This window comes from Aythya ferina, assembly GCF_964211825.1.
Source record: "Aythya ferina genome assembly, chromosome: 4".
Lineage (NCBI taxonomy): Eukaryota > Metazoa > Chordata > Aves > Anseriformes > Anatidae > Aythya > Aythya ferina.
In genome coordinates this window covers 65,477,036-65,497,133 of record NC_140300.1, presented here as the reverse complement: position 1 = coordinate 65,497,133, position 20,098 = coordinate 65,477,036, and the positions used below count along the sequence as shown (strand labels likewise).

General features: G+C 42.5%; 3 protein-coding genes across 3 annotated transcripts in view; 2 read left to right on the top strand and 1 right to left on the bottom strand.

Annotated features, from left to right (window-relative positions):
• HERC3 (HECT and RLD domain containing E3 ubiquitin protein ligase 3) overlaps positions 1–20,098 on the bottom strand; it is a 64,936-nt gene that overhangs the window by 40,044 nt on the left and 4,794 nt on the right. Inside the window, exons 7-23 of the mRNA XM_084517980.1 lie at positions 19,890–20,035; positions 19,482–19,558; positions 19,070–19,167; positions 18,517–18,576; positions 17,854–17,956; positions 13,652–13,835; positions 13,124–13,308; positions 11,524–11,619; positions 10,293–10,424; positions 10,091–10,204; positions 7,322–7,462; positions 7,068–7,234; positions 5,887–5,953; positions 5,603–5,676; positions 4,791–4,974; positions 4,312–4,411; positions 3,496–3,693 (exon numbers count right to left, since the gene is read on the bottom strand). Of these exons, the coding sequence (XP_084374106.1) occupies positions 3,496–3,693; positions 4,312–4,411; positions 4,791–4,974; positions 5,603–5,676; positions 5,887–5,953; positions 7,068–7,234; positions 7,322–7,462; positions 10,091–10,204; positions 10,293–10,424; positions 11,524–11,619; positions 13,124–13,308; positions 13,652–13,835; positions 17,854–17,956; positions 18,517–18,576; positions 19,070–19,167; positions 19,482–19,558; positions 19,890–20,035 (2,126 nt within the window). The remainder of the gene's footprint in view (positions 1–3,495; positions 3,694–4,311; positions 4,412–4,790; positions 4,975–5,602; positions 5,677–5,886; positions 5,954–7,067; positions 7,235–7,321; positions 7,463–10,090; positions 10,205–10,292; positions 10,425–11,523; positions 11,620–13,123; positions 13,309–13,651; positions 13,836–17,853; positions 17,957–18,516; positions 18,577–19,069; positions 19,168–19,481; positions 19,559–19,889; positions 20,036–20,098) is intronic.
• On the top strand, positions 7,463–8,706 carry PYURF (PIGY upstream open reading frame). The gene is made up of 2 exons (XM_084516953.1): positions 7,463–7,728; positions 7,833–8,706. The coding sequence occupies exons 1-2, from the start codon at positions 7,580–7,582 to the stop codon at positions 7,990–7,992; spliced, it is 309 nt and encodes a 102-aa protein (XP_084373079.1). The 5' UTR covers positions 7,463–7,579; the 3' UTR covers positions 7,993–8,706.
• Positions 7,997–8,706, top strand: PIGY (phosphatidylinositol glycan anchor biosynthesis class Y; the record flags this gene model as incomplete). Its single annotated transcript, XM_084516954.1, has 1 exon — positions 7,997–8,706. The coding sequence occupies one exon, from the start codon at positions 7,997–7,999 to the stop codon at positions 8,225–8,227; it is 231 nt and encodes a 76-aa protein (XP_084373080.1). The 3' UTR covers positions 8,228–8,706.

Genomic DNA, 20,098 nt, shown 5'->3' with positions numbered 1-20,098 from the left:
GGCCACCAGGTTTGTCAGGAAGTTTGTTCACTGCCCTCAGTGAAGCCATGCTGGCTGTCACCACTCACCTCCTTATTTAACATGTGCCTTAGCCTAGTTTCCAGGAGGATCTGCTCCATGATCTTGCCAGGCACAGAGGTGAGACTGACTGGCCTGTAGTTCCCCAGGTCTTGCTTTTTTCCCTTTTTAAAAAAGGGGGGTTATGTTTCCCCTTTTGCAGCCACTGCAAAATTCACTGGACCGCCACCGCTTCTCACAATGATGGACAGTGGCTTAGCAACCACACCTGCCAGTTCCCTTAGGACCTGCAGATGCACCTCATCAGATCCCATGGACCTGTGCAACTTCAGGTTCTTTGGCTGGTCTTGAACCTGATATTCTCCCACAGAGGCGGTTTTTCATTCTTCCAGTCCTGGCCTTTGCCTCCTGGGGCCTGGGCCACGTGGCTGGAACTCTTGCTCAGACAGTGTCTCTGCATCCCTCCCAGGCTATCTGTCCTTGCTTCCACTCTCTGTAGGTCTTCTTTCTCATTTTTCAAAATAACAGTCCGTATTTGAGCAAACCGTGTAAAGATCTTTGCAAGGATGCATGAGACACAAAATGCCAGTGTTTGTATACTTAGCATGCACTCTGTCACTTATCAGATACAAATTCACTTTCTGTATTTGCATGGGTCATGCCTGTTGAGCATGAAAAGAGTTCCTTGCTATTGTACAATTGTATCTATGACATAATGGCTTCTACTTACTGTGTTACAAGTAGCTTCTAGAATAAGTAAGCGTAGAGGAAAAAAATGTTTGTTTCATTTGTTTTTATTTCTTTTGTCATTTGGAGATATCTGTAAAAAGTCCCTTTACACTCATTTTCCTCTGTTTGTCTCTGAGCAATCAAGGAGGGGAAGACATCAAATAAATTATTATTATTATTATTATTATTATTATTATTATTATTATTATTATTATTAACAATAACAATAATAATAATAATAATATAAAAGAGGAAATTAAGCCCATAATTTGTCCAATGGGGGTAGGAATCTGTTGCTCAAACCTGTTGCTAATTGTCTACATTTAGAGTTCACAGAGAACTTTCAAGGCTGGTCTTTCATAAACGTGTAAAATAGCAAAAACACCAAAGTAAATTGGTTCCACCCACTTTACTGAGCACAGCTCCCTCTGGAGGCTACTCCCAAGGTTCATTTCTTCATGCTGGCTCAGGTTTGATTGCACCATGAACTTACCTCACCTGTTGTTTTTCAGGTGGAATCAGAGAGGCAAGGGGGGGATCTACATCTCTCTACTGGCTGGCGAGGGGAAAAATCCCTCTGTGTGGCCATTAATCTCTGTGTTGCTCTGGAAGCAATGAAGCCTTGTGTATTTTTTTCTCTTCAGCCCTTTCTGTGTCAGGAAAGAGACTTTTTTTCAGAGGAGCTCAGAGGATTAGCCAGGGATAGCTGCCTATGCTGGCTGCCACGAGCCAAGGTGAGGTATTGCTAACCCCCGTGGAAGTGGCATTTCTGCATGGTGTCTGCTCTGCAGCAAACCCAGCACGAAGGCATCCCTAACACTCTTCACCAAGGCTACCCACTTTGCTTCTCATGGCTTAAAAGCTGCCTGGGTGTCCAAGTCATCCCAGATCTATGCTGACTGCATCAGCTGCTCTATAGGGCTCTGGCACATCTCTACAGGTGACGTTCAGGATCAGAAGAGCAGTCTAAAAAAATCCTGCTGCAGGTTCAATATACGTTTGATACCTGTGTAAAGCCTCCTAAACTCATAGCTGGGTATCAGGCTCACTCACATCGTATTCCTTTGCATATTTTATAATAAGCACTGTTTGAAAAAATGGAGACACAGCTTGGAGCTCGAAGTCATTTCAAAATATGACAGTGCTCTACTCAGCTTCTTTGAAAGGTCTTTCTAAAATTTTTATTTTTTTTTTATAAAAGCAGGGCTTATTTAAAGATAAATCAAAATAGCCTTGGAAGTTATTCTGGGATTTAATCTCCCATGTGTTGTTGCATCATACATGATAAGGAGTTGTATCAAATGCTTCAAACTAGCAGCACTGTCATGGTACCCATGCCCACCAAACACGTCAGTGAGTCAGGCAGGCAGCAACAGGATAGTTCCCCAAGTCTTAATGGACAACCTTCCAGCGACAGAGGTTGTAACATTCATTTCTGCACCTTGGGAGTAGTTTATTCATCACTAAAATGTACTCTGTGTGTAATGCACAACACAAAATCAAGGCAGAGGAGGTGGTGAAAATTTGTCATCTTCTTGCTCTAGATTTTTTGCATTCATATAAAGCATATTCTGCACCAAATGTACAAGACTTCGACTTGTTCAGTGTATGCAATGCATGTTTGAAACACACCTATATAGCCTTTGACTCCTCTGGTGCAGGCCTTGTGTATATGAACGAGGACAGAAAACAGATATACATTGTCATGCATAGGCAGCCACATAACAGAGGAAAAACAGAACCACAGGTATGAAAATTTAACCAATCATCATTTAATTTAGCACAGTAAAAACTTCTTTACATATGTACATCTACTGACACACTTACACCAAAGGAAAAAGGACGGCAGAAAAATCATGACTGCTATCCCTCAATTATTATTTTTTTTACATAAAGCAAAATATATAGAGAAAATACACATTCTGCCTTTACTTCCCACCTGACATTGCCAATATCCTGCCAGTGTTAAACAGTTTTGGCAATGAGCTTCCAACAGTCCTGCAAGCCTCATATTCACAATGCTCTGCAGGCCTAAAATTCTGTTTTAATTGCCAGCCATCTCCTTAGAAGATGTAAAGCAACACAACAAACTAATTAATGCTTTACAAATTAATTACATTAATTACAAACAACAATTAACTTACAAATTAATGCTTTACAGTGCTGACCAAGTCTAGGAATGATCAAATCCTCCTCCTAAGAACTTCTCTCAGATAAGTAAAAGGCCATATTCAGCTACGTACAGATTGCTCCTTCAATTCACAACTTAATGGATCAGGTCTCCTTAGGGCTGGTTGCTCTCCAAGGGCATCCTTGACTAACATAAATTAAGATGTTACCTTGGCCTCCTCTTGTGACAATGACTTTAGCATACGCTGTGTGTTTGGTAACGTACAAATCACAGAAACCCTGTTGTTGAAAGCTCAACCAACTAAAGAAGACCACTACAGTGCAATTAGGATGAGCATACATGTAAATATACTCATTTACCAACTTGCTTCTTGCAAGCATGTTAAATAGGGTTCTTTTCTTTACTAACTTTATAATCTAACCATCAAGTATATAATCAATATACAACCTTAGTCAAAACAAACAGTCAAGTGTTTATGAAGTACAGTAAAAAAAAAAGTCAGGCTAGAAAGCAGCAAATCAGTTACCAAGAGGAAAAATATTACACGTTAAACAAAGACTTGCTTTCCTGTTTGTGCTTTAACATGCTCCTGACCAAAAGTCACTGCAAGGCAAAACCTTCATCATGCTTTATGGCACAGAGGATCTGTTTCTTTAGTATATCTTTACTGCTGTACCTGGGGAGGTAGAGAATGTAGCTGCAGGTACTAACTCGAGGAAGAAAATTATCTGGATTTTCCCATCTAGGATCTTCAATAGTAAATCGTAAATATTCCAGTCCTAAGGCAGGGATTCGATCAGATCCTGACAAAAAAGCTAAACAAAGGGGGATGGAACAAAGGCAAGTTAGCAAATTAAAAACAAACAAACAAGAAAATGTCATCTGTGGATGAAAAACATACGAAGGAAAATCAGTGTAAACATAACTATTTCCATAAGCTAATTGTTTTGTGTTGCTCAATTCGTACCCAATTATAATAAATTCTCTTGCTGATTTGTAATAATTATAAACCATCTTCTACTTTAACTTATATAGGCCTTGTGGACGAGAAAACCCAGGCTAGGTTTGTTCTTCTACCTTTAAAAAGGATGAGGTAGCTTCCTTTGAGAAAGCTAAACTGCTTGTATCAGCATGCAAGTTGAGGCCTCTGACCAACAACTGATATCCACAAAAGTAAGGGGTAAGGTAGTTGCAAGATTCGAGGGTGTCAGATGCCTTTAAGCAAGCTTCAAGGGAGGTGAGAAGGGTCAGACCTGTGTCTGTATTATTCTTAGCATTAATCCTTTGCAGCTTTCACTAGAAAATGGGGGGGAAAGCATGCTGAAAAGCAGTTTGGATCTACAGTATTTTTCACATACAAACGTCTAGATGTGTCTTGTGAGAGAGAGAGAGAGAAAAGGGCTATAGAAAAGTTTAGAATATCTGAATATTACCAAGAAACTTTTTCTTTTTTTCTTCTGGGAGCCTGAAAAACACAGTCCAAAAATTCCTGATGGTTTGATGTGACTCTTGATAGTTTCTGTATATCACATTCTGTTAAAGAGATAAAAATAAAACTGGCTTTGCTATTTCCATTTTTATTTAAAGCAACAACAGTTTATCTGATAAATTTTACAATCCTGTTCATAGATGTTCAAATCCTCTTGACTGGAATCTGCTTGTTCATTTGTCTTTCGAAGATCCATATGACAATCCTTGAGCTACAATTTAATTTTTACCCCCCTATTTTCTTGTACCTAGTGTGGATTAGAAACAGACTCAAACCAATGTTACAAATGATTAAGAGTCCCTTGAGCTACTATGTTTGTGTTCCTGACCTACACATTCAATAAGAGAGCAGGACTGAAGGAGGTTTTGCTCAGCAAACACCTTGTGCAAACCAGCAGAAAGCCCCTCTGCTTGTATCCAATACCTTTTGCAGCAGATGCCAGTCATATGTTGCGTGTCCCAGGAGAAGAACTTGGAGCTCAACAGGGAGAAACATCTTCCAGCTTCTAGCTGGACAGCCTCTTAAAAAACCTTGCATAAAGTCCTCAAATGGCTTCCGCACTGATTCATTGAATATGTAATTCACGTATAAGTCAACAAATTCCTTCCTGTAAAAATATTTTGATTCAAACAAGTAACACAAGATGTGACTTTTGAAAAAGAGAAACACATAGAACTTTTTGTTTCCTTTTTCTTTACTCCGTTTGACCTGCTTTATTTTCAAAACTCTTTACTGAAAGCAGTCACCTGCATAACTCAGGCCATAGACTTGCTCTGTGTCCTCTGTGCTGAGGTTAATATTAACACAAATCCTCATTGACAGATTGCTCCTCTTCCATCACGTACAAGATATGTTTCATACAAATAACTAAGCAGGGAATATTTTGCTCATTAAAAAAATCTTACAGAGGTGTACCTGTACCTGATCTCCCAAACAAGTTGTCTGTATTTCCTTGAAAATGTTGTTCAGGGACATTTTACATATTTGTTAGGAACTTCCCTGAAAAGACCAGGTATCCCTGCATATGCCATCAGGATGACCAGGGATCCCTAAACTGCTGATGTCTGGCACACATACAGCATAAAGAGCAAGAACTGAAAGCAAACAAGTTATTGGACTGAGATGAACAGCACAATGTTGATGCTCAGTATTTTCAAGGAATATGTGGGGATGAGTATAGATACGACATTTTGTATACTCATAAGAGATAACAGGATAAGAAAAATAAAACTGACCTGTTTTGCTTAGTGACAGGGATGTTGGTACCGTTTTCTTTAAGCTCAACCACGGAACCTCCTTCTTCCAGTAGCTGCACAGAAAAGGAAAATATTTGATGCCATATTTCTTACATATAATAGGCATATGTGAGCTGTATCTGTTACTCTTTCTTTCTGCAGGGCTTGACCCAGCAGTCTCGCTACTTTGTGTTTACAGACAAGTTTTTGTATCATTTGCAGTGGGATACTGTCTTGCCTCAGTTACATGCTCGGCACATCTAAATGACACAGTGGCATCTTACCACGAAGGTCATGTCCTGGCTCTCAAGCTCATCCTCAGATTCTTCATTCAAAATATTCTGAAGATTCCTTTCAAGAAAAAAAAAAAAAGAAAAAGAAAAGAAAAGAAAAAAAAAAAAAAAGGAAAAATAGAGAAGAGACATTAAGACGATTCGTCACACGCTCAGATTCTGCTGAAAAGCATCCTTTGACAAGCAGTATTTAAATGCACATGCATACAGAGCCCTTGTACTCACACAGAACCTTCATAATGTGGCCCTAAACTGATTTATACACTTGGGTTCTACAATTGCCATGACTTAAGGGCAAATGCCTTGATTGCAAAGGATTCCAAGCAAGACCATCTCCATGCTCTGTGGGGATTTTACAGAGAACAATTACAGTGGCAAGTGGGCTCAGACCACAGCTTTATCCTTCCAAAGACCATCTAGTAAGGAATTACGTGTGCATCTGAGATGCATCTGGATGATCTGGGAGAACTGCTTTATAGAACAGTGTCTCTCCAAGCATTGCTGGCAACCCACAGTACACTGAGGGCTTTTCTGCACATTGACACAGTCACTGGCTCTAGGGAAAAGGTTCCTATCAACTGTTGATAGCACTTGTGTGTAAGCCAGGCTTCAGGTACATAGGAGCTTTATGCTGGTGGCAGCAGCACCTCTTCCTGCAGTATCAGCCTGTTATCTCCTTTCTCAGTATGTGGGAACCCTGCACCTTGGTTCTCAGATTTGACATGACTGCAGCATAGGTTAATACTGCGCTCATCACTGCCTACTTTAAAATCATTGTAGAAATTAGTAATAAATAATTAAATAAATAAGGTTGTTGTTTCAAGTCTAAAGTACAGCTTGAAGTATTTATGAACCATGTATTGCTAGTGTGGACTTAAGCTCACGTGGAGTGGCATCCCTACTGCTTCCAGCGTTCAGGACTTGACTTTTTTTGTTTTGTTGATGCCAGCAGCTGTTTGATAGCTGTACTCCTGGCCAGGGAGTCTCCTTGGAAACACTGTGGTTTGTAGCAGCCCGGCAATGGCAAATATCATTGCCGCAGGTGTACCTAACACTGCTTTCACGATTTCTGTGCACATCACCAAACCAGGAGAGCTGCCTGAACTGTAGTTTCACCACAAATTAGGAAATCCCTTAGGCATCTCCCAGCTTAGGACACTCTTAGCTTGTACCTGCCGACTGCTGGCATCAGCTCCTTCAGATCCTCCAGGGTGGGTGCGACGTTCAGCATCTTCTTGAAGAGCGCGGCAGGGAAGGGGAAGGGCACATGGCACTTGTTATACACAGCCATCCCACACAGGATCCCGATCAGGACAAAAGTGACGTCGTGGCTTGGCACCTAGTTAAAAATAAAAGCAGAAGAAGTCCTAACTTTGTCTTTCCTGAAGCCCATTTCCCTCGCAGCGGGGCTGCTGCGCCGCCTTACCTGAGCGGGGAACCAGAGCAGCCGGGACGGGTAGTGGCGGAAGGCACCGCTCTGGGGGTCGCTGAAAGCCCTGGCGGCGACGGTGAAGAGCTCCCGGGACACCCCGTTGAGATCCTGCCCCGCCTCGCCCTCAAACACCACCTGCGGGCCGCGGGGAGAGCCCGGTGAGGCGAGGACCCGAGCGCCGCCCGGAACCCATCGCGCCCTGCCCGCCGCGCAGCCCGGCGCGTCCCGCCTCAGCACCGCGGCGCGGCCGCCATGTTGCGGGCCGGGCGCGGGGCCGTGGCGGCGCTGAGGCGGGCGGCGGGGAGCCGCGGGGCGGGCGGGCAGGGCGGCGGGCAGGGGCCGGGGCTGGAGCCCTCCCTGCTGCGCTTCTTGGTGTGCCCGCTCTCCAAGCGGCCGCTGAGGTGAGCGGGGGGGCCGAGCGGGCGCTGAAGGGCAAAGCTAAGTTGTTCGCCTCTCCCTTCGAGTTATTATTATTGTTGGTTTTTTCTCTTTCTTGGCTGCCCAGGTACGACGAGTCGGCTAACGAGCTCGTCAACGAGGAGCTGGGCATCGCCTACCCCGTCATCGATGGCATCCCCAACATGATCCCGGAGGCGGCCAGGAGAACGCAGAAGCAGGCTGAGGCCGTGAAGGAGACCTCAGGGCCCGCCGGGCCCCAGCAGTGAGGCGATGGCAGGAGGCGGCGTGCTGCCCTCCCTGCCCACACTGACCGTCCTCGTCCCGCTCCTGTCCCTAGCAGGCCTGTTCTACGCCGCCGCGGTGGACGAGACCTTCCCGCAGGGCTGCACCAGCACCAACAGCTTGTGTTTCTACAGCCTCCTCCTTCCCATTACCATACCAGTTTATGTGTTCTTCCACCTGTGGACCTGGATGGGGATTAAGCTTTTCAGGCACAACTAGTGCAGTGCATTTGCTAACCCCCCCGTGCTTCTCTAGAGCAACACAGTTTAATTTCACAGGGCGCTACAGTTGATTTGAGAGAGTTCCCAGCTGGCCCTAGTGACTGTCACTTTTCCTAGTGGTATCTGGAACTGTATAAAGCCTGCTGCAGCAAGCCCATTACTTAATTACTGCTAAGGAAGATAGAGAGGAAGACTAACAAGAAGCATTAACTCTTTCTAGCATCTCTCTTCAAGAACGTTCTCTGTTTCTAATGGTACTACTGAAAATCTTATAGGTGGCAGTTATCTTTGTTAGAAAAGACAGCACGCGTTTTGAAATAACAGATAATAAGCAATGACAACGTGGCAGTATGAGTCTCTCTTTGAGTCATGAAGCTGTAATTCTGTTCATATGTCTTGAAGTGATGTGTGTATTGAAATGTATTTGTCCCACTGTCAGAAGAACATAAAATAAACTAGGCTGATGTTTAATAACAAGCTCTGAGTTAAATGAAAAAATTTACTTGGGATGACACCCATGACTGTACATCCAGCAACTGCTTGCTTTTGTTTATTTTTTTTTTTTTTGTAAGAAGAAGACGGGCAAACAAAAGCATTGCTTGCTGCCCAGAAAAGATGTATTTGTGCATCTAGGGGTTTTGTTGTGCAGAATCATCTACAACATATTTCAGTGTCTATTTCAGAGATTTATGTCCTTATTGTATTTGTTAAGTGTGTCTGAGTGCACACGTTTGATAGCCATGCTGGGTCAGCTTCATTAAAGAAACATCTCCTGACAGGTTGGAGGAAAAACAACTTACTGAGCCCAGGATTTGGTAGCCAAGTCAGCAGCTACAAATACTACATATGTATGTAGGGTATCTTTCCCCTTAATACAATCTCTTCCTCAGCATCTTCAGTAGAGAGCAAACAGAAGATACTTCTGCTAAATACTTCAACCTTCCCTGTTCCCGTTTACAGTAAGACTAGAGAGTGGAGTGACAGAATGTCCTTTACCTGCTGAACATTTCAGAAATGCAGCACAAAGTTGTAAGTGTTGCAGATCTTAGTAGTAGTGTCTATAGACAGTAGCGTCTGTTGGTGAGACACTAATCAATCAAATTGACCAAGTAGCTGCTGCGCAAATAATGGTGTGATCTATAGTATGAAAGGCAGCGTGCAGAAGAGGTGTATTTGAAGGCTGACTAGCAAACATCTGGGAACTTGCTGGGGCTCCTATGATCAGTGGAGAGAGGCTCATCTAGAGGATAGTACAGAGCAAAAGCCTTATTTTCAGTGTAAGAAGTTCCCTTTTTAGCTGTTGTACTAAGGAGGGGGAAGGAAGAGGAGCTCTAGAAGCTATTTGTGAATCTTTTCCTAAATGTATAGGAAGGAAAAGCTTTGACAGCTCTGGCCAGCAAGAAGTCTCACCTGGGAAGAAACAGAATCAGATAATGCCTAGGTGCAGTACCAGACTGACAGCCCTTGTGTTGGTGACAGAACACAGGCACGTGGTCCTCAGCTCGGGGCAGGTGCTTGGATCCCACGTCAGCCAGCTAACTGCTTTTGCAGGGCAGGGCTAGTATTGAAGAAAACTAGCCTAGAGTCTTCAAAATCATTGTAGCAGTAATAGTGATGGACTTTGCCAATTACCAGTTTCCTGAGCAATCCTATTACATTATCCCAAAGCAGCTTCACAGTAAATAGCACTGCCACTTGGATTTAAATTATGCCCAGAAAGCCTAATGGCTATCTGGAACAGGAATGTAAAATATTACCCTCCTGATTTACTTTACATCCCCGGTGGAACTTCCTTATAATACTTCAGAACAGTGCAGTAATACATTTAGAGCTAACAAAACAACATATTTTGATATCTTACTCTTAACATCCTGTTGAAATCATCCTTTCGTGCTGTCATTAGAGGCCGTATGTCATGCAGAAGGTGTTCTCGTCTGACATGTAAAATAAGGGGTGCCTCGCATAAAAAGCCTAGCTGTTGAAGAATTACATAACCATTCATTAGAAGTGCGTTTCTCTCTTCTAAATTGTAAAAAATAAATACATAAATTGGTCACACTTACAAACTCATTACATGTGTACAGACTGTCACAATCTAAATAATGAACCTGGATCTTGTCGTGCATGTCAAAGATGCATGGATATTTGGTCAGCATCCCTAGAGTACTCTGAAATACATCCCGATGAAACATCACCTGAAATCACAAAGAAGAGAAGACATGATGATTTTTTACTCGCAAGATGAGAGTTTGGGGGTACGTGTAGAGATTGAACTGCCATCATCTATGTCTGAAAAAGGCCTTTGGTGTGTACGTGACTGCTATACCAACAGAATATGAACACTCTACCAACATACCTGTACATGTACCAACATGTACATACTTTATACATGAACACTATACCAACAGAGAGGCACACTTCATAAAAGGGGCTTCTAACCACTAGCATGAATGGGAAACCGATAAGGAGGCATCTGAATTTTTGCAGAACTGTCTGTGTAGGCAGACATGCATTACAGTATCCCAGGAATAAAACAGTAAGTTTATTCCTTGGGCTTCCTTTCTGGGCTGCAAGCTCACATTGCCAGCTCACATCAAGCTTCCCGTCAAACAGCATCCCCAGGTCCTTCTCCTCAGGGCTGCTCTCAGTCCATTCTCCCAGCCTGTATTTGTGCTTGGGGATGCCCTGGCCCAGATACAGGACCTTGCACTTGGCCTTGTTGAACCTCATGAAGTTCACACACACCCACCTCTCAACCCTATCAAGGTCCCCCTGGACCTTGTAAAAATAGTAAAAATGTCCTGGACACCCAAGTTAGACATATTGTTATTAAAAGTGAAGAAGTGAACCATTTCACAGATTTTAATATTATTAACACTGCTTTTAGATGTAAGTAAATGGAAGTGCTCAATAGGGTTTCTCCATAAAAGTTTAAAGAGATCTCACAATAATTCTGTTAATTAAATATCATAAAATCTAGAAGTATACAAGCAGCATAGCAACCATCCTTCACACTCCTATTTCATACTCATCGCCAGTTTGAAGCAAACAGATCTAAGCTGTTGGGAACAGCCCTGACTCTCTGAACCCTCTGAACCAGGGAGTCATCAAAGGAAAGGTACTACTGTAGCTGCTGAAATATTGAGACTGTAAATGGCTTGCATGATTTAGGACAGCCAGAGGAGTGGGAAAGTGCACTGTCACTTGGGTAGAGTTTAGAGTTGACTTCCATATCTATTGATTTACAAAACAGCAGAATAAGTGTTTTGTGCTGCTCTAAGATTTTATACTTACTTCATGTCTCCTGTTGAGTAAATATTCGACAATCCTTTTCGCTTCAGGCACATAGAAGTTGTCTTCTTGTAGTCTGAAGCCAGCCCTGGTGTTCACCTGCATTGATAGACACAATATGAAAGGCAGAACTGCTGAGCTATGCATCTGTAAGCAGGACAGGACTAAGGAGAAACAGGACTCTCAGCAGAAACAGCTCTGAGACCCGGCACAGAAATGGAAGTATAGAAACACTACAACACTATAGAAGCACTCAACAGCGGCAAGTCACAGAAAACCATGTAAAAACTTGCAGGAACATGATTTTCATTTACAACAAAGACTCGTTACCAAGATTGCAACATGAAAGGTATTTTTGTCACTTTGTCATGTTGCAAGAGAATCTGAAGTTGCTCACTCACTTGCATATTTGTTGCCTGACAAAGATGTGATTTTGGGAGGGAAAGTGACCATGTAAAGCTGCAAATGATGTCACCGCTTACTGAGGAGTACCCTCCTGCACTTCTGAGTTTTATCCGGTGAGTAGATTTAAGAGTATAATCTTAGAGGTCCAAGTCTGCATTCTCAGCCAAAAGGATACTGAATTCTGAACCAAGTTTATCAGTTCTCTGATTCACACTGAGTGCATGCTTGAACTTTCCCCTCTCCTAAACTTTGAAAACCTCAGCAAGAGAAAGGATGTTTTTTTTTTTTTTGAGAAGAATACAGCTATTGTCCCCTCTCTTCCCCTTATTCACATGCAGCTAAACACATTATAATTCTTCTGTTTCAGAAAACTTCTCAGGTAACAGGCTCTTAAAGCATACTACAGTATTGCTGTGACAGCCATGCTGTGCCAAATAGGTGGGCCATCATGTAAATGTTGTGAGCAGTTACTGGGGTGAGGGATCTCACTACCAGGCACCACTGTGCTGCTTTTACATGGCAAGGGCTTGGTAGCGGGGGGATGCAGGGGTGGCCTCTGTGAGGAGCCCAGAAGCTGCCCTATGTCAGATAAGAGCCAGTTTCACCTGCCTCCAAAAGGGCCCCTCCGCTTTGCCCATGATGATAATTGGTGGGTGATCTGCCCGTCCTTATCTCAACCCTAGAGCACTTTCCATCGTATTTCTCCCCTTTTTTCTTTCAGGAGGGAAAGTCAGAGAGCCGTTGTGGTGTGCAACTGCATAGCATGGTAAAACCACCAGCTACACCCATAGCTCAACATGCATCAAGGCATTTAGTCCTCACTGAAAGCATTCCCTTCCACCTTGAGGCTATAACATGCTTCAGTTCTTCATTTGTGCTCTAGGTGATCATGTTTGGCAGGGGCTTTGGACTAGATGATCTTCAGAGGTCCCTTCCAACCTCAACCATGATTCATTTCTACAGTCAGCCAGGCACTGCTCAAGAGCATGATTTGGGGTAGGTAGCGTGACAGTAATAGGTAGGTAGTGGGACAACTCAACTCCTTCAAAGACATGCTAAAAAGATTCCTGAAGGAATGTCAAAGCACCATGTTTCCTCATAAGAAGGAAACACAGAAAATTCAACAAAGAAAAATGATTGAAATATTCTAAATCATACTGATACATCCTTTCTAATCTGGATCCAATCACTTTCTCACCTGGTAAAGAATATGCAGTATTTGCAAAGCCTCATGCAGTCCAATGGGAGTCTTGTGTCGAAAGACATATATTTGCAACAGTCCATTATATATGAAAAACCGAGACATTACATTCTGCGAAAGCTTCTGATATATACAGACCAGATTCTTGAAAGATAACGTGTCTAGATTTGACCACAGGCATTCTGTAAATAAAACAACAGCTAGTAAGATATCCACCACAGGTAACATGCAAATAACTACCTTTTTTTTTTTTTTTTTTGGATTAAGTTGCATTTTCCCTTCTTATCAACTGAACAAAACAAAATGCTTAATTTCATAGTACAAAACTAGTAAACCTCAGATTGAAAAACACTGTTTTTCTTGTGCCTGCTTTTTCTGTAGTAGTCCCCATATTTGCGTTTCTACCAAAAGCAATTCTTCCAGGCTGAACTCTGGAACAAATTACATCAACAATACTATTTCTTGCTCCACAGCCCAAAATGACCAAACATTTAATCATTCAATTCCATCAACTTCCAACCCTACCAAGAACTTTCCGGTCCTTCTTCTGGAGCTTCAAAATGGCTTTTGCTAACAGCTGGAGAAAATGGTAAGAGCTGTCATCATCTCCCTGAAGAAGAAAAGGCAAAATCAAGTAGACTCTGAAATTTTCTGGTGAGATGGGAGAGGAAGACAATGATGACAGCAAATTCGCAATTCCATTTTGCACCTTCAGAATAAAAAAAAAAAAAAAAAAAAAAAAAAAAGAAAAGAAAAAAAAGGATTAAAAATGCAATTGTGTTATGCCAAAACAATCTATGATTTAGGTTAGCACAGAATTTGTTTCATTCACAAATCTTCCTTCATACACTAGGTCTAGGATACTACCTTTAAATTCAATTCCTGAATTAGTCAGTTTTCTGATTGATTTTGGGTAACTCGTTCATCCACTTATTTCCCCCAGTAGAAGAGAGACAACTTCTTTCTGGGGTAATTCTGCCATCATTTCTCTTCATTGGGAAGCCTGGCAGCTTTTTGTAAAAGGTCTTATTCCCTACACTAAGACTTTCATAAAACTTCACCTCTCCAGGATTCAGCTTCAGCAGAGACAACAAACAAACTCTTCAAGAAGCTTCCTGAAAGGTTGTTTGTTTTTTTTTTTTTCCATAGGATCATTCAGGTTGGAAAAGACCCCTAAGATCATCTAGTCCAACCTTTAACCTAGTCCTAAAGCCCACCACTAAACTATGCTACTAAGGTCTAAATCTAAGGCTTCTTGAAGACCTCCAGGGATGGTGACTCAACCACTTCCCTGGACAGCCCATTCCAATGCCACACAACCCTTCTGGTAAAGAAATTTCTCCTAATATCCAACCTACACCTTCACTGGCACAATTGAGGCCATTTCCCCTCATTGTATCACTTGGTGCTTGGGAGAAGAGACCAATCCTCACCTTGCTACAACCTCGTTTGAGGTAATTGTAAAGTACAATAAGGTCTCCCCTGAGCCTTCTCTTCTCCAAGCTAAACAACCCCAGCTCCCTCAGCCACTCAGAACAAGTCATAAGACTTCTTCTCTAGACCCTTCACCTGCTTTGTTGCCCTTGTTTGGGCACACTACGGCACTACAATGTCTTTCTTGTAGCAAGAGGCCCAAAACTGAACACAGTTTTCAAGGTGCAGCCCAGAACCAAGTACAGGGAGGGGGGCGGAGGCAATATCTTCCCTGGTCCTGCGGGCCACACTATTTCTGATACAAGCCAGGATGTTGTTGGCCTTGTTGAACCTCATACAGCTGGCCTGATCGCATCAACCCAGCCTATCCAGAGTTCTCTGCAGAACCTTCCTACCCTCGAGCAGATCAACACTCACACCTAACTTGGTGTCATCAACAAACTTACTGAGGGTGCACTCAATCCCCTCATCCGGATCATTGATAAAGATATTGAAGAAAAGTGGCCCCAGTACTGAGGCCTGGGGGACTCCACTAGTGATCGGCCTCCAACTGGATGTAACTCCATTCACCATGACTCTTTGGGCCCAGACATCCAGTCAGTCTTTAACCCAACAAAGCATGCACCAGTCCAGGCCTTGAGCTGCCAGCTTCTTCAGGAGAATGCTGCATGAAACAGTATCATAAGCCTTACCAAAGTCTAGCTAGACCACATCCACAGCCTTTCCCTCATCCACTGAGCACATCACCTTATCGTAGAAGGAGATCAGGTTCCTCAGCCTTTGATAAACCCATGCCAGTCAGCACGATCACTTGGCTGTCCTCTAAGTGCTGTGAGATGACACTCAAGATCACCTGCTCAGTGAGCTCCCTTAGCCCTGAACTCAGACTGACAGGCCTGTAGTTTCCCAGATCTTCCTTCTAGCCCTTCTTGTAAATGGGCATCCTATTTGCTAGCCTCCAGTCAGCTGGGACCTCCCCTGATAGCCAGGACCACTAATAAATGATGTAAAGCAGCTTGGTGAGCACTCCCACCCACTCCTTCAGTACCTTCAGGTGGATTCCATCTGGCCTCATACACTTGCATACATCTAAGTGGAGTAGCAGGTCACTAACTACTTCCTCGTGGATTATGAGGGCTTCATTCTGCTCTGCATCCCTATCTACCAGCTCAGGGGGCTGAATACCTGGAGAACAACTGACCTTGCTGCTAAAGACTTAGGCAAAGAAGGCATTAAGTACCTCAGCCTTTCCTCATCTCTTATCAGTATGTTTCCCTCCACATCCGATAAAGGATGGAGATTCTCCTTAGTCCTCCTTTTCTTGTTTATGTATTTATAAAATAATTTTTATCATCTTTAATAGCAATAGCCAGAATGAGCTCAAACTGGGCTTTGACCTTTGTAATTTTGTCCCTGTACAGCCTCATGACATCTTTGTAGTCCTCGTGAGTTACCCGCCCTTTCTTCCAAAGGTCATAAACCCTCTTTTTCTTTCTAAGCTCTAGCTGCAGCTCCCTGTTCAGACAGGCCAGTTTTCTTTCATGCTGGCTCATTTTTTGGCACGTGGGGACGGGCTGCTCCTGTGCCTTTAGGATTTCTTTCTTGAAGAGTATCCAGCCTTCCTGGACTCTTTTGTCCTTCAGAACTGCCTCCTAAGGGACTCCACCAACTGGCCTCATTACCAGGCCAAAGTCTGTCCTCCAGAAGTCCAAGTACCAGTTCTGGTAACCCCCTTCCTTACTTTTCCAAGAATTGAAAGCTCTATTGTTTCATGATCACTGTGGCCAAGAAGGCCTCCAATCTTCACATCACCCACAAGTCCTTCTCTGTTTATGAGAAAAAGGTCCAGCGGGCACTGTCCCTAGCTGGCTCACTCAGTAGCTCCATCAGGAAGTTATCTTCCACACACTCTAGAAACCTCCTAGACTGTTTCCTCTGTGCTGGGTTGTATTTCCAGCAGACATCTGATAAGTTGAAGTCCCCCATGAGAACAAAGGCTAGCAATTACGAAACTTGTCCCAGCTGTTTGTAGATAATTCGTCTGCTTCTTCGGCCTAGTTAGGCACTCTATAACAGATGCCCACCAGGACAACTGCCTCATTGGCCTTCCCTCTGATTCTCAGTCATAAACATTCAACCCTGTCATCGCCGTTATTAATATCAAGACAACCCAAAAGCTTCCTAACATACGGGGCTACCCCACCACTTCTCCTTCCTTTTGTGATTTCTAACCTGTCAATATCCCTCGTGCCTTTGGTACCACATGGTTCTACATCCCCTACCTCAAAAGGGGAGGTAGACCAATGGACCTTGCTAGCACACTGTTCTTTAACCATTGTCATATCACCCCTAGGCTTGTCTCTGTCAAGCCTGGTTTTATCCCCTTCCCCTTTCAAATCTAATTTAAAGCCTTATCAGCGAGCCCTGCTAACTCCTGAGCAAAGATCCTTTTTTCCCCTTAGAGGCAGGTGAACGCCATCCAGTGCCAGCAGGTCTGGTGTCTTGTGAAATGACTAATGGTCAAAAATTCCAAAGTTCTGCTGGTGACACCAGGCTTGGAGCCAGATACTGATTCACTGACTCTTCCTATTCTTCAACTCATCAATTCCTGCAACTGGAGAGAGGGGAAAACACCATCTGTACTCCTGACCTCTCAACAACTATGTCACAAGGCCCTGAAATCTCTTTTGATTGTCCTCAGTCTTGGTCTTGAAGCTTCATCTCTGTGCACTTGAAAAATAACTGACAGGTAATAGTCTGAGGGCCAAACCAGGGCAAGAAGCTTTCTCTTCACATCCCTAATCTGGGCCCTGGGGAGGCAGCAGACCTCCCTGTGAAGCAGGTCTGGTCTGCACATTGGGCCTTCTGTTCCCTTCAGAAGGGAGTCTCCCACAACAGTGACCTGTCTTTTTGTCTTGGTGGGAGCTATTTTAATGCAGGTGATGTTTGTGTCACATCCAAGCCAGATGTACCGCATTCCCCAGTGTTGCTCAGATCGACCTGCAAAGCTTCACACCTATTGTGCACAGGCACCTGAGAAGGTGGGAAGTTCCTACGGGGATGAGCCTGCTGCGCCAGACCCGGACTTGTTGCCATTGCCCCTTATTCTCTAGTCAGTGCATGTGAGAAATGCCTTGCACGCCCTGATCCCCCACTCTGCTGCAGAACACCTCTGTCCTGCATTTGCTTTGTTTGTGAAAGACTGGGAAAACCTAAACCTCTGGGGAAAATAGCAGTCAGATCTAGAGCTCCTTGGTGTCCGTGTAGTGAGAATTCTTACATCAAATTCTTACCTCCTGGTAGAGTAATGTCTTGCTGCTGATCTTCTTATAAAAGCATTGCACTGCTCTCATGTCTACACCTGAAATTTCTTTGGAAGTTTTGAAATGTGTGTCTCTGTCACAAAGGAAAAAAAAAAATCAAATGAGCTGTTTTTTATTACTGACTGAACAGTGAAGCACCCTAACATCAGAAAATACTTAGAATTAAGCCCCAACTCCAGTGAGTACAGCTTCACCTGTTTTATAAAGATATTCTCACTGTGGTGTGTCCTCACTGATATTCTGTCATTCCTATCTTGTGTAGTGATGCACTGTTAATAACTGTTAATAACAGGCTTGCTTGTATTTCACCCAAAAATGAATTGCACTTCAGTGCTGGGAGGAGCTATTATGGACTGTAATAAAGTGGGAGCCATAATATTGCCTCACAAGATTAAAATCATCCATCAGTTGTCAGTATGGGATGGTCTGCTAGAATATCAGCTTCTACAGCAAATTTTGGTAGGAACTACAGGATAAAAAATAATTTTAGTTCAGGCTTTTCCTTGAAAATGCCGACTTGCTTCTTGCAAATTCAGATGCAACTATTCTTCTCTACGTACATAGCTTACAATAACACTTTGTGATCAGTTTATGTTAAGCAAATATTTTTATGTCTAAGTCAGCACACATTACCTCTTCTCCAGGAAGCTTCCATTGATGCAAGCCTCAGATGAAAAGATCAGTCTGATATTCCTGAGTAATGAAAAAAAAAAAAAAAAAAAAAAAAAAAAAAAAAAACAAAGAAAAAAAACAATCCTTTGAACAAAAGTAGCAACTTCATTATTTAATTCTGAAAGAACAAAAGCCATGTGTACAAGTGTATCTCCACATAACCAAATAAAAAATCTTAACAACACTATATTGAGAGCTTTTACTCAGCCTCCAGACTGGTTTAACTTTGTCAGCTCTTCACCAATTTAACAACCAATTATTGCAATGAGAAGGACTGGCTTCCAAAACCAGGCAGTACATCTGTTCTGTTCTTTCAAAAGGGTTATCAAGGGGCTGTTGCTTATGAACACACGTTTTTTCCTATGCAAAAATGAAGTAAGAATTTCTGGTACAAGATATGGCCCTCAGCTAAATTCTCGAACATCAGTTCCTATAACAGTCCTCAAAGAATAGTAATTTTTAGGGAAAATTATATGTAGGGAAAAAAAAAATCAACACCAGCATTCTGACTTACTTTTTTATAGCTTCCCAGCGTTTTGAACGGGAATTAGAAATCCATGCATCCACTTCATTCTCCTTCAGAGTTGCAATTCCATTCAAAGGATAGGAGTTCTGTATGGAATGCATGAATATGTGATGAAATTTAAGGTATAGCAGATGTGATTCTTTTTTTCAAGTCAATCACTACAAGAACATCTCAGCCTAAATATAAATAAATTAATGGTCATCCAGCGTGACCCAGATGCAGAAAACATAGAACAGAAATATAATTGCAATACAAGTCTGTTTCTGATGTAGGCATGAAAAGAACTGCAAAGAGACTTATCTTTAGTTGGAGCATTAAAAGCAGAATAGAAAAATCAAAAGCTTCCAACAGTATTGTGAACAATGGTAAAACTACAAGCTGTAAACAAATATGTACATACCCTTTCCTTCAAACAAAGCACAATACTCTCATTTTCTTCTGATGTAGTTTTAATCACCTTTTGTGAGGTATTGTTTTCTGTGAAAGAATAAAAAGGTTTTCAAACAGTTGAAAACAGTAATTGTTACATAGAGTTCAGTGCACAGAGGTGGCATATTAAAAAAAAAAAAAAAAAAGACAGCAGCTGTCTATCTAAAAGTTGATTCCTTGAGGCCATTACTCATGGTGATAAATCAAATAGCAAATAGATTTACACATTGCTAGACTGTGTTTGGGACTATCGAGCAAGCATGAGATAACAGCCTAAGCAACTAGAAGCCATCAGCTTTCTAGTGTAAACTGGAAATCAAGAAACCAAACTGAACTGAACAAATTAATACAGTTTGTACACATCTGCACTGTTCATTACCCTGACAGGGTTTTCCATTATCCACTGGTGAATTGATGGGAAGTGGTATCAATTGATTAGCTGTTCTCTCATTTCCCAGCTGTCCTTCATCAGAACCAAATAAATAGACTTTGTCCAAGGAGGGGACATAGACCAGGGTGTGCTGTCTGTTCAGAAAAAGAAAAATGGTCAGAATAAGTTAACACCTCTGAGCTAGTTAGAGTACAATT